The sequence below is a fragment of the Arvicanthis niloticus genome, chromosome 24 (assembly GCF_011762505.2).
Source record: "Arvicanthis niloticus isolate mArvNil1 chromosome 24, mArvNil1.pat.X, whole genome shotgun sequence".
NCBI lineage: Eukaryota > Metazoa > Chordata > Mammalia > Rodentia > Muridae > Arvicanthis > Arvicanthis niloticus.
The window spans coordinates 963,840-976,878 of NC_133432.1; the positions used below are offsets into that span (position 1 = coordinate 963,840).

Below are 13,039 nucleotides of genomic sequence, written 5' to 3' on the forward strand. Positions count from 1 at the left end.
ATTTCATTTTTATTTCTCCATAGCAAGAGGCTGAGTTCTCTGCTGAAAGTAGAGGGTGAGACAAGGGTACAGAGGACATGTACTTTGTTAGTGTGCCTGAGAGTCCAGTGGAGATTCAAATGGCATTGGTTTCTTAAATGTCTTCAAAACATACATTTTTGTGTTGTGTCTGGTTTTGCCAGCCTTTGTGTTGCCATCATCTCTAGAATCTGCCCTTTTTCCAGGTGGGTGAAGAGGGACAGTTACCTTCCTGTGGGCAGTCATAATCTCAAGGCAGCTGCTAAGGCCAAACTTGGCTATGACCCTGTAGAGTTGGACCCTGAGGACATGTGTCGTATGGCCACTGAACAACCCCAGGCACGTAAGCCCGTTCGCTCTCCTACGCATCCCTGAAGTCGTAGACATTCTGACTGGAGATATGGGTACTAGCTTTTCCTTCCTAGTGCACTCCTGCTCAGCCTTGCCTCCTTCCTGAACTTTACTTTCTGTATTTCATGAATTTCTTTGGACCCTTGGATCTTAATGGTCTTGCTCTCTGATGTTCTCCCCAGACTCTGGCTACTTACTCAGTGTCAGATGCTGTTGCTACCTACTACCTGTACATGAAATATGTCCATCCCTTCATATTCGCCCTGTGCACCATTATTCCTATGGAACCTGATGAGGTTAGTGCACTGATGCTTGAGGTTGCATGGCTCTGGAGACAGATAGTGAACTCTTATGGGTGGCATCACTGGTATTTTCCTGGTGTCTGGGGCACCGATGGGAGAATAGCCACAGGAAGCAGGAGCTTCTGTTACTGGCTGCTCAATGTTCCTTCCACATTACAGTCAAGGTTAGATGACTAGGAGTCAGGGCTTTTGACATAAATTTGGGATAGGCATGCACAGCTGCATGCTACATCTTCCCTGCAGGTGCTGCGGAAGGGCTCTGGAACATTGTGTGAAGCCTTGCTGATGGTGCAAGCTTTCCATGCCAACATTGTCTTCCCTAATAAGCAAGAGCAGGAGTTGAACAAGCTCACAGATGACGGCCACGTGCTAGATGCCGAGACCTACGTGGGGGGCCACGTGGAGGCCCTAGAGTCTGGTGTCTTCCGAAGTGACATCCCCTGCCGGTTTAGGATGGTATATCTCCTCCCTAGGTCTTCCGGGGTTGCTTCTTTTCATACTTGTGCTGTTGCAAAACCCAAGAAACCATGGCCTGAACAATCTTATCTTCATCTTTCCCATAAGCCACTTCTGTCAGTGGTGATTTCTTGGACTCAGTAGCACTCCCATCCCCCTTACATAAGATGAACGTTCATTCAGTGCTTTCTAAAACATAGTATACTTGCAGAGCATTCTCTGACACCTGCCATGTGTTACACTGGCAGGAACCGGAAAGCTCTGTCTGACCTGTGCCGTTTGGTGTCTTATACTAGAATCCTGCAGCCTTTGATTTTCTGCTGCAACGAGTTGAGAAGACTATGCGCCACGCCATTGAAGAAGAAGAGAAGGTGCCTGTGGAACAAGCCACCAACTTTCAAGAGGTAGCCAAATGGGAAGCAGGGATTGGCCTCTATTTGTCTTTGCTCTTTCTTACATAGCTAAAGCATCTCAGGCTCTTGATATGATTTTTGTCTTAATCCCTCAAGACTTGCCATTCTATCTTCATTATCTTTATTGCACCTCATTCTTTTGGGTTTTGGTTCTTGTTTTTGGTTTTTTTTGTTGTTTTTTTTTGTTTGTTTTGTTTTGTTTTTCCCAAGACATGATTTCTCTGTGTAGCCCTGCCTATTCTAGAACTCACTCTGGACCTAGACCAGGCTGGCCTTGAACTCAGAAATCAAACTGCCTCTGCCTCCCTAGTGCTAGGATTAAAGGGGTGCACCACCACCACCCAGTGCACCTAGTTCTTATGTTGGCCACCAATGTCCCTTTGTTTTTCCCTTCTCTATAGGTGTGTGAGCAGATTAAGACCAAGCTCACCTCTCTAAAAGATGTTCCTAACAGAATTGAATGTCCTCTAATCTACCATCTAGATGTGGGGGCCATGTATCCTAACATAATCCTTACCAACCGCTTGCAGGTGAGACCTCCCTTCTCATATCATCTCATCTCTCTTTGCAGACCCAAGTTGATTTCTTTTTTTTTTTTTTTTTTTAAGATTTGTTTATTTATTTTATGTATATGGGTTGCTCTCTTCAGACACACCAGAAGAGGTCATCAGATCCCATTACAGATGGTTGTGAGCCACCATGTGGTAGCTGGGAATTGAACTCAGAACCTCTAGAAGAGCAGTCGGTGCTCTTAACCACTGAGCCATCTCTCCAGCCGCCCAAGTTGATTTCTGACCCTCCTCTCCTTTTATAGCCTTCTGCCATAGTGGATGAGGCCACCTGTGCTGCCTGTGACTTCAATAAGCCTGGAGCAAATTGTCAGAGGAAGATGGCCTGGCAATGGAGGGGAGAATTCAGTGAGTGTCAGGCCCTAAAGGGTACTCAGCAGGTCAGAACACACCTAGATTCTGATCTTGGAACTTGTCCCATCACTTCTTTCCAGTGCCAGCAAGTCGCAGCGAATACCATCGAATCCAGCATCAGCTGGAGTCGGAGAAGTTCCCCTCTTTGTTCCCAGAGGGGCCAGCACGGGCCTTTCACGAGCTGTCCCGTGAAGAACAGGCTAAATATGAGAAGCGGAGGTTGGCAGGTAAGCACCTGGCAAGCCACAGCTTGATAAACAGTGGTTTGATCAGAGGTATGGGCACATTGCAGTTCCAGAGCAGTAGTATTTTAGATTTAAATTATGTTCTTTCTGTGGGGATTCCTTTCTTTATTTGTCTTTTACAAAGCTCAGGAAGTAACATTTTGTCACAGTCTTGGTATCAAGTTCCTAGTCCTTTGGGACTGTTCTTTTACAAAGATAAGTAGCAGTGTCTGGGTTTTCTAAACATTTATGTTACCTTAAGAAGGTGAGCTCCTTAGCATCCCTGTGTCCCAGCTTGCTCTTTTGTTATCTGGAAGGTCTCAGCTACCAGTCCCAACACTCTGAATTATCTTAGATTATTGCCGGAAAGCCTATAAGAAGATCCATATGACCAAGGTAGAAGAGCGTCTAACTACCATCTGCCAGAGGGAAAACTCATTTTATGTGGACACAGTGCGGGCCTTCAGAGACAGGCGCTATGAATTCAAAGGACTGCACAAGGTAGGTCAAAATAAACTGGTGTCTAAAGGGAGAGGGTCTTGGTTTGGCTCTGTGGAAACACCTTGGTCTATAGCTGTAGTTTGTGAGTTGCCATATGCATTTGGACAATAAATGCACAGTGGCCTATAAACTTAAAAAATTAATGGCCAGAGAGGATGCAGATTGTCATGGCCTGAGCCCTTGGAACTGTGCTGAGTAATTGTTTCAGAATAGTTATGTAGAACTGTACCTACAAAAGACAGTAGCTGAGCTGACAAAGTCTTACTGAGCTAGATACAGCCATGAGTTGACTGCTTTCCCAGTACAAGCAGATAAGTAGTCTATACAGACTCTAAAGCCACCATACACACTGGATTTTAACCCTGTGGTTTGCTTACCTCTGATTTAGAAGAATTAGGGAAGTGATTTTTCTTTATTATATCTGTATGGATGTTTTGCCTGAATGTATGTTTATGTGCTCCTGTGTGCTCAGTATCTGTGGAGATCAGAAGAGGGTGTCTGATCCTCTGGAACTGGATGTACAGACATTTGTGAGCCACCCTATAGGTGCTGGGAATCAAACCTGTGTACTATGGAAGAGCAGCCAGTACTGCTTGCTAATCACCATCTGTAGCCCCATGAGAAATGTTTTCATGTACATATCTTATCTCCTGGTGTAGAACTTATCCCCTTATATAGAAGTTTAAATGGTTTCTTCTGTTTTATAAGAAATAATGCTTTTACCAGGAGCTGCCTGAATTTTTTTCCTACTAAGAAGTGAAAGTTTTATGTTTTATCAGCTAGTTTAAATTCTAAGAGCACATCCCTCAAGGCTACTTTTGGTGAGATCCCCGCTTGTGGACCCTTGCACTCTGCACTGTTCTGATACATAGTCCTCATCACTCTCCTCACTATTATTGGTTCTCCTTTTGTAGTGGTGAGGTATCATATCATGAAGTTTAACATTTATACCTGTATAGTTGGGTGACATCTGTTACACAACTGTCACTGCTCTCTTCAAAGCCTTTTATTTTCTGTGTCATTCAGACTTTCGTTGCCCTGACCAAGTTCTTAACATCAATTAAGGTTTATTTTGTCTTATATTTTCATAGATCTCAACCCATAGTTGGCTGGCTTTGTTTCTTTTATGTTGTTTTGCTTTGTTTCTGAGACAAGGTTTCTCTGGGTAGCCTGGCTATCCTAGAATTAGCTCTGTCGACCAGGCTGGCTTCAGAGATCTGCCTACCTTGCCTGGAAAGTGCTGGGATTAAAGGCCTGTGCTGGCTTTGTTTTTAAATCAAGATGACAATATTGATGGAAGGCCTGGTAGACTAGAAGTACTTGTTTTATGGGGATAGATGAATCATGGAATGAAGACATACTAAGGTATTAACAGGTGGCCAGGCTAAAGACAGTATGGTCTTCATTATCCTTTTTCAAGTTCTCTGGATTTGAAAGTTGTTCTTTTCTTTTTTTGTTTTATGTTGGTTTTTTTTTTTTTTTTTTTTTTGTTTTTTTTTTTTTTTTTTTTTTTTTTTATGTGTTTGAATGTTTTGCATGCCTGTATGTATGTGTACCTGATGCCCTTAGTGGTCAGAAGAGGGCATCAGATCCCCTAGAATTAGAGTTACAGATAGTTGTGAGCCATAGTGTGTGTACTGGAAAACAAACTCGGATCCTCTGCAAGACCCACTGAGTCACTTCTCTAGTCCCAGATCGGAAAGTTTTTAATATTGAAAATTTATTCTTGCTGCTTTTTGTGTACTGAAAGTGGAGAAGCTGTAAGATACTTAGGCTCCCAGTGTACTTGCAGGTGTGGAAGAAGAAGCTCTCAGCAGCTGTAGAGGTGGGCGATGCATCAGAGGTGAAGCGCTGCAAGAACATGGAGATCCTGTATGATTCACTGCAGCTGGCTCACAAGTGCATCCTGAACTCCTTCTACGGCTATGTCATGCGCAAAGGGTATGGCAAGATGTGACAGCAAAAAAGCAGGAAGTTGTGGGAGCGCAGTTCAGTTATTGATGGAGCAAGCAGATGATGGGTACAAATGGGAATGTTCTTGCTCACAACATGTTAGTGACACATTTAATTGGGACTGGGTCCATGAGAGTAGGGTTCACATTGGCTCAAGGATCTAGGTGTTGAGAAATATACTACTTTCTACTAGACACCTTGTTGGAAGCATAGTGGGCTGTAGATAAAATTTGGTTATTTTGACATTTTATATCACTGAATCCTCACTGCAGTAGAAAGGGCTTAATTTAGGTGTTTAGTAGCATCGGTTTATTTAAAGGGTGGGCAGAGGAATGATTCATGAACGGCATAGAACTTGACTGATGGGCTGAGGTCTCACAGCCAAGGTGGAGACTGTTCTAGGAAGAGAGAACGGGACATGGTTTGAATGGTGTGGCCAGTAGGCCTGGGCTATTATATTCCTTGGACAAAGCTAGTTGGGTCCTCTAGGGAAACAGATGAGTAGAAGGAATGATCAGGAACATAGGAGAAAAGAGTACTTTCAACCTGTAGCTCCATAGAAAAGGAAAGAAACTGACTGGAGTTGATTGTGAGGAGTCGTATCTGATTGTGTTTCTATGTTGGGGTTTTAAACAATTGGATATGGATGTGGGCACACACATCCTATAGGATAGTGTTCATGTAGAGGTCAGAAGACAACTTTCGAAAGTCAGTCCTCTCCTACCATGTGAATACATTCTGTCTAACTCAGATCATGAAGGTAACAAGTGCATCAACTCACCGAGCCATTTTATAGCCCTATTTGTTGATTTTTTAAATAAGAGTGGATGTGCTAAATGCTGCTGGGTCAGAATAAAGAAGGGACAGGGAAGGGGTCTAAGCCCAGAGAATGAGGTGGACGGCAGGGTGAGCTGGCAGGAAGCTGAGGACAGCTGTTTCTGGAACTAGGTGGATGAGGGTAGGACTTGGGAAGAGCTATGACAAGAATAAAGAAGACATGGGTAGAGTAGAGTGGGATTGAGAGTCCTAGGACTCTGAAACTGAACTGATAGGTGACATGTTAACCTTTGTGAGCCACACTGTCCACCCTAAACTAGGGATAGAAGTTCCCCTTGGACAAAGCCAAATTCCACCTTAGTTCTGTCCTGCTTCAAATATGTTTGGCTGCTTTTATAACATCTCCTGGGGAAATCTCTTCCCTGTGGAGGGAGCCTCCTGTCAGTCCTGCTCACCATAGACTGGCTATCATTTCCAGAGCTCGCTGGTATTCCATGGAGATGGCTGGTATCGTCTGCTTTACAGGAGCCAACATCATCACCCAAGCAAGAGAGCTGATTGAGCAGATCGGGTGAGTGTGGCCTGGGGTTGGCTGCAAAGCTTGTACCACAGGGACACAGGAGGGGCAGTGATAGGAAATTGCAAAGACTAAGAAGACAGAAATGGGTTTGATATTATCATATTTGAAGTATTTAACACCTGGCTTCTAGGGACTTGGGGCCATTGCTCTGTATCCATGAACTTTAATCCTTTCTTTGAAGGAGGCCTTTAGAACTGGACACAGACGGAATATGGTGCGTCCTACCCAATAGTTTTCCTGAAAATTTTGTCATCAAGACAACCAATGTGAAGAAACCCAAACTGACCATCTCCTATCCTGGTGCCATGTTGAACATCATGGTCAAGGTGAGTGGGCCTGCAGCAAGTAAACACATATAATTCTGACCTCTGGCCTGTCCCCAGTGTGGATATTTGGAAAGATCTCAGCTCCTGATACCTTTAGCCCCATATAAAAACCACCCATCTGTAATGTTCTTTTACCTAATCTTCTCAGCTGTTATGGTAAGACTATTAGATTCAGGTTGCAAAGAAAGTTTCTTTCACTTTCACAGAACCATAGTACTTTCACTCTTACTTTTATTTCAAAGCAATTTTAAACTTATACAAAATTCTCAAAGAGTACTAAAGAAGGGTGGGTCTATGGCTCAGTAAAGTGCCTGTCACACAAACATGGGAACCTGGGTTGGGATGCCCTAGTACCTTGGTAAAATCTGAACATGGGCACATACAGTTTATCACAGTGCTGTGTCGGAGACCCAGGAAAGGTAATGCCTGGGCCTCACTGGCCAGCAAACCTAACCAAATTGATGAGCTTCAGGTTCAGTGGGAAACCCTGTTTTAAAAGACAAAGTGAGGAAGGGTTGAGGCAAGCATCCAGTGTCAACCTGGCCTCCACGTGCACATATACCACATACAAATACTGCAGAAAACTGTTAATACCTTTCAGGCTGCTTATCTAATGTTAGCATCTGCCTGAAGCATACAGTCATCAAAATGAAAAGATGCATGTTGACATCTCCTGTAACTAAATTACATATTACTTGGAGTCCCTAGTTTCCAGGTGCCCACACTATGTCCCAAGGATAATGCCTTGGTGGTCTTTGCTGGTCTGAAATGTTGTTTTCTGCTGTCAATTTGGAGATCTCATTATAAGGCTGTTGTAGCCACAAGCTTTTATATCCAGCCTCTTTGTTCCCAGAATAATGATCTGAGACTTAGTTATTTATGAATAAATGGCTAGGCCATGGCCTAGGCTTATTCCTCAACTAGCTTGTAACTTATATGACCTTCTAGTCTGTGTCTGTCACATAGCTTACCTCTCCTCAGTTCCATTTGTCTGTCTCCTCCAAGTCCAGAGCATCTCCTACTCTTGACTCTCCCAGAAAATAAATATACATTTTTATATATATATATATATATATATATATATATATATATATATATATATATATATATATATATATATATATATAATTTATTTCTGCCAGATGCCCTACCTTCTAATCCTGCTTTAGCTAGTAGGCCATCAGCTTTTTATTGACAGGTGATGCTTCCACACAGATGTTTTCTACAGGTTGTTGTTTGAGTCTCCTTGGAAGAATATCAAGGGGGTAATGCCCAATCATCACTTCCTTATCTTTGGAGATACTGGCTCCATCACCAGGTTGCCCATATCAGCCAGATGTCTCCACAGAGAGGTTCCCAAAGTTTCTGTTCACATGCTGTTCTTTCCTCAGTAATCACTCCGAAGGATGAGTGTCTTCCCTGAGGGAATGAGTATCAGAGAGCATCTGAGCGTGTGTTAGAGCCACCACAGTGAAGGCATGTTTTGAAATGTTTCTTGACCTTTGTTAAGTCCTGCTGTTTGCACTCACCAGTAGTGTTACCTGCACCACTGCGTGTCTCCAGTGTGGGAGTAGCTTCATGGCAGGTTGCTGTTTATCCCATTCCTTCTGCTTCTCATCGGAGTCTATAAGGGATAGTTACCCTTCTCTCTAGTTTATATTCCCTTGTATGTATGTTGACTGATTTACAGCAACATGGATTCTTGGGCATCTTTTATACTTAGGAGGACAATCCAGTATGATCCTCATGTCTTTCCTAGCTGGCCACCAGGACATACACTGTTTCTTTTTTTAGACCTTATGTTTGGAGCATTTTCTTATTTGATGTTATAAGATACTCCAGCTTTGTCTTTGTCTTGTATTTTCCCTGTCTTAGCCCTGGAGTGAAGCATTTCTTCAAGGAGTCTCTCTGCTCCACTGAAACCATGGCAACTTTTGATGTGTATTTGTGCTTTTTTCCTTTCCCAGGTCACATATATAGAAACATACATGCAACCCCAGACCCTGTTAATTGTACTTGAGTCTCAGTGTGTTGCTGTCAGAACCCTCTGTTAAGTCTGCTACCCATCTTGTCCATTGTGTAGTAGAGTTTATTTGTTGACCTTTCCACTCCCTGAGGAGAGGAGGTGGGTCCTGGTTGTGAGCTCATAGGAATGAAGTTACCTTTCCTGTTATTGATTCTTAGGAAGGCTTTACCAACCACCAATACCAAGAGCTAACAGAGCCTTCGTCTCTCACCTATGTCACCCGCTCGGAGAACAGCATCTTTTTTGAAGTCGATGGACCATACCTTGCTATGATCCTTCCAGCCTCCAAGGAAGAAGGCAAGAAACTAAAAAAGAGGTAGGAATCCCTGAGTCTTGTGTTTTGGAAAGAAAATGCAGTAGATGGACAAACTAAAGACTCAAGAAAGAAAATAGACCTGGAACCAAAATGAGAACAAACTGGGTGGGGTTCCATTTGTTGCTTGTTTGTTTTATTTACTCAATTTAAGGGGGAAATGGATGCTGATGTGCCAGCCTTCTATTCTGGTTCTGTGAGCACTGGTCCCTCAATGCATTCCAGTTTGCTAAAGCATCAACCTAAGGGGCAGAGATTGGGAGGGGTTGCTACTTGCTGCCTCAAAGATAACAAGAAGGTCAGGCAGTGACGCAAGAAGGCAGAAGGGAGACAGAAAGCACCCAGCACCTGAAGTTCATTTCTCTGTTGTTTCTCTTGCTTTTCAGATATGCTGTATTCAATGAAGATGGTTCCTTAGCTGAACTGAAAGGTTTTGAGGTGAAACGCCGAGGGGAGTTGCAGCTGATTAAAATCTTCCAGTCCTCAGTTTTTGAGGCCTTCCTCAAGGGCAGCACACTGGAGGAGGTGTATAGCTCTGTGGCCAAAGTGGCTGACTACTGGCTAGATGTGCTCTATAGCAAGGTAAGGCTCCACCTGCCTCCTCGGCTGGTCCTCAGGAGTGAGCATCTTTCAAGGAATTGGACTTGCATACTAGGCTCCCAGAGACTCAGATAACAGATGAACCTGGATCAGTTTGATGAACCCTAGCTTCCTTAGCTCTGGTACCCTAAAATTCCCTAGTTTTTGGAGTGCCAGAATAATAATAAAAGGAGTCATCAGAAGAAAACTTAACAGTTATCAAATCAATTTATTTGATTTTTGAAGTCTTTGGGTTTTTTTTTAATTGTCTTTATTTATTTTATGTGTATGTATGTGTTTGTTTATTTTTACTATATGTATCTATACACTGTGTGTGTCTGCTGCCCTCACACAGTCAGAGGCCTAGACCAACTCGCCATCCACGCAGTACCCAGTAGAGATGAGACTCTAAAGCTTAATTACTATCCAAAGGCTTTATATATTTAGAAATGTTCAATTAACAAGATGCCCACACAATTTGAGTTATTACTCAGTACCTAACCTTAGATAAAATTTGTTACCCAGGACTGTTCTTGATGTAGGTGTGGTTCTCCATGGCTCCTACATCTTGCCTCCTCCTAGCTCCTCCTCTTCCTCTTCTTGCTCCTCCCACATTACCTCCTCCCAAATTCCCGAGTTCAATTATACAATGTAGCAGGAGAAAAATACCCCACTACACAGTATGGCTTTGGCACTTATTGCTCATACGTATTTCTTGATAAGTTCGTGCACAACCTTAAGATAAAAGGTAAGGTTTTATATGCCTTTTTTTTCAAATGACATTTTCTGGGTAGGGGACACTGGAGTAACACAGCGTACATGTGGAAGTCAGAGAACAGCATATTAGATGGTCCTCCTCTTACATCACGTGGGTCCTGGAGGATCAAATTCAGGTTAACATGGGCTAGAGAGATGGCTCGGTAGTTAAGACTATCAGGGTTTGAGTCCTAGCACCCACATGGCAGCTCATGTTGTCAGTAATCTTAGTCACAAGGGATATAACACCCTTTTCTGACCTCCATGGTACAAGGAACACAGTGATACACAGCCATGCATTCAGACAAAACACTTCCACACAAATTTAAATTAAAAAATACGAAGACTCAGTTGTCAGCCTTGGCAGTAGGCACCTACACCCACTAGGCCGTCTTGTCATTGCCCTGTCCTACACACACTTGAATTCAGTGCTAGGACTCTGACCAAAGGTGCTAGGGTAGCTTTTTTAAGGGTTTGTTTGTTTGTTTGTTTGGGGGTATTTGTTTGTTTATTTTAAGATATGTTTGTTTATTTTACGTATGTGAGTATACTATCACTGTCCTCAGACACACCAGAAGAGGGCATCAGGTCCTCTGGAAGAGCAGTTAGTGCTCTTAACCACTGAGCCATCTCTCCAGCCCTTTTTTTTTTTTTTGACATTACTCTGCCCTTTGGAAATCCAAAGCCTGCCTTCAGCTTTCCAGGGAAGAAATAGGCAGGTACAATCCTACAGAATCAAAGTGAATATTGCCTCATCTTCCTGGCATCTGTTGTTTCTTTCTCTAGGCTGCTAATATGCCTGATTCTGAATTGTTTGAGCTGATTTCTGAGAACCGCTCCATGTCTCGGAAGCTAGAAGATTATGGGGAGCAGAAGTCTACGTCCATCAGCACAGCAAAGCGCCTGGCTGAGTTCCTGGGAGACCAGATGGTCAAAGATGCTGGACTGAGCTGCCGCTATATCATCTCCCGAAAGCCAGAGGGGTCTCCTGTCACTGAGAGGTAAAGACCTCTTTAAAGAGTTGAGCAGATGAGTGAGTGCCTGTAATTCCAGTGCTCAAAAGGCTGAGACCAGAAGATTTTTAGTTTTAGGCCAACCTGGGCACCTTAAGAGACTGTGTCCTGAAGGGGTTTTCGGGATAACAGGTATGATGGTATACACGTGTAAGCCCAGTATTTGGGAAGCTAAAGCAAAGGTTTTATGAGTTCAGTGTTAGGCTGGACTATAGTGAGTTTGAGACTTTAAAAAAAAAAAACAAAAATTGGCTTTGCAGACCCACACCTGTAGTGGAACCTCTAGATCCTTATAGAGTTTCCATAGAAGTCTGTGGGTCTGGTGGCTGTTGAAGAGTAAGACTACCTGGTATGGTAGTGCATGCCTTTAAATCTCTACACTTGGGAAGCAGAGACAGATGAAACTCTGTGAATTCAAGGCCAGCTCATACTACAGGAGTGACCCTGTCTCAGAAAGAAGAAGAAGAAAAAAGCCTCTATGTGATACATATCAACTCATAGGAAGGCCTTGTGGGGCCCAAGTGAAACCCTGGAATGGGAATGGTAAGTATGGAGCACTGTGGTTTGAAGGAAGTCAGCTTCTCTTTCATGAAGGACGGGATCTGGGCTGCTCTTACAACAGCTTGTAGGTGAGAGTGACTCTGTGATGGCCCACGTAGAGTACTGCTCTGGCATACAAGAGGCTGCCCTACCTGCCAACAGCACCAACACTTCTCAGTCACTATCACAGACGAGAAAAAAACACATTCCAACTCCTAGGACGTATCAGATACAGCAGCCAGCAGCAGGGGACTCCATTAGATCAGCTTCTGTTTCCTATCATGAGACTGTGAATTAAAGAGGAAATGTGGCTTCCTGTGGTTGGAGCACAGGAAAGAAAGGGTTCATCACACTTGGATTACAGAACCTCATATCCAGAGTAACCCCACAGGAATCTTGAGAACCAGTGTTAGAGGCAGGATAAATCTATGATTCCTTCAGAGAAATTGAAGGCTACTGTGGTGCTTCCTAACCACATTGGTTCTCTCATGGAAAGGTGTATCTGACCTCTTACCTAGAAATGAGACACTTGTGATTCTGTGACCAGTGGAATGGGTAGACAAAACATGAGACTTGTCAACCCAGTCGACAGGGCTTACAAGGTTGGACATTTAGCCTCCTAGAAGCTGAGAGGGTATATATGTAAGTGAGGAGGCCACTCATCTATCTCCACAAGTGACCAACCCCAGGGGAGATCCCAGGATACATCAGCATCAATAATTATAATCTCAGCTCACTGAAAGATGGGTGGTTTATTACTCAGCAATGGGTACATGATAAATATTGATACCTATCTTCCTGTAAAACCCTTTAGGGAAAAATAGCAAATATTTTTGTAGGGAGAAATTGCCAGTGTCCTGAAGAAATTTGGTCTAAAGTCAATTTGACAGATTCATATAGAGAGTAAAATAATAGATTTCAACATATCAGTTAGATAAAAGAGCCCAAAGAGCTGGGAGTATGACACCTAAAGAGTCTATTTTGTGTG

General features: G+C 43.3%; 1 protein-coding gene across 2 annotated transcripts in view; it reads left to right on the plus strand.

The window, feature by feature from the left end:
- Nucleotides 1-13,039, plus strand: part of Pole (DNA polymerase epsilon, catalytic subunit) — a 51,458-nt gene that overhangs the window by 11,180 nt on the left and 27,239 nt on the right. For both annotated transcript variants that reach the window (XM_076922319.1, XM_076922320.1), the window contains exons 13-26: nt 225-357; nt 552-665; nt 915-1,127; nt 1,424-1,531; nt 1,942-2,070; nt 2,355-2,457; nt 2,544-2,690; nt 3,043-3,188; nt 4,981-5,129; nt 6,397-6,489; nt 6,680-6,824; nt 9,009-9,166; nt 9,550-9,745; nt 11,285-11,499. In XM_076922319.1, coding sequence (XP_076778434.1) covers nt 225-357; nt 552-665; nt 915-1,127; nt 1,424-1,531; nt 1,942-2,070; nt 2,355-2,457; nt 2,544-2,690; nt 3,043-3,188; nt 4,981-5,129; nt 6,397-6,489; nt 6,680-6,824; nt 9,009-9,166; nt 9,550-9,745; nt 11,285-11,499 — 2,049 coding nt within the window. The remainder of the gene's footprint in view (nt 1-224; nt 358-551; nt 666-914; nt 1,128-1,423; nt 1,532-1,941; nt 2,071-2,354; nt 2,458-2,543; nt 2,691-3,042; nt 3,189-4,980; nt 5,130-6,396; nt 6,490-6,679; nt 6,825-9,008; nt 9,167-9,549; nt 9,746-11,284; nt 11,500-13,039) is intronic.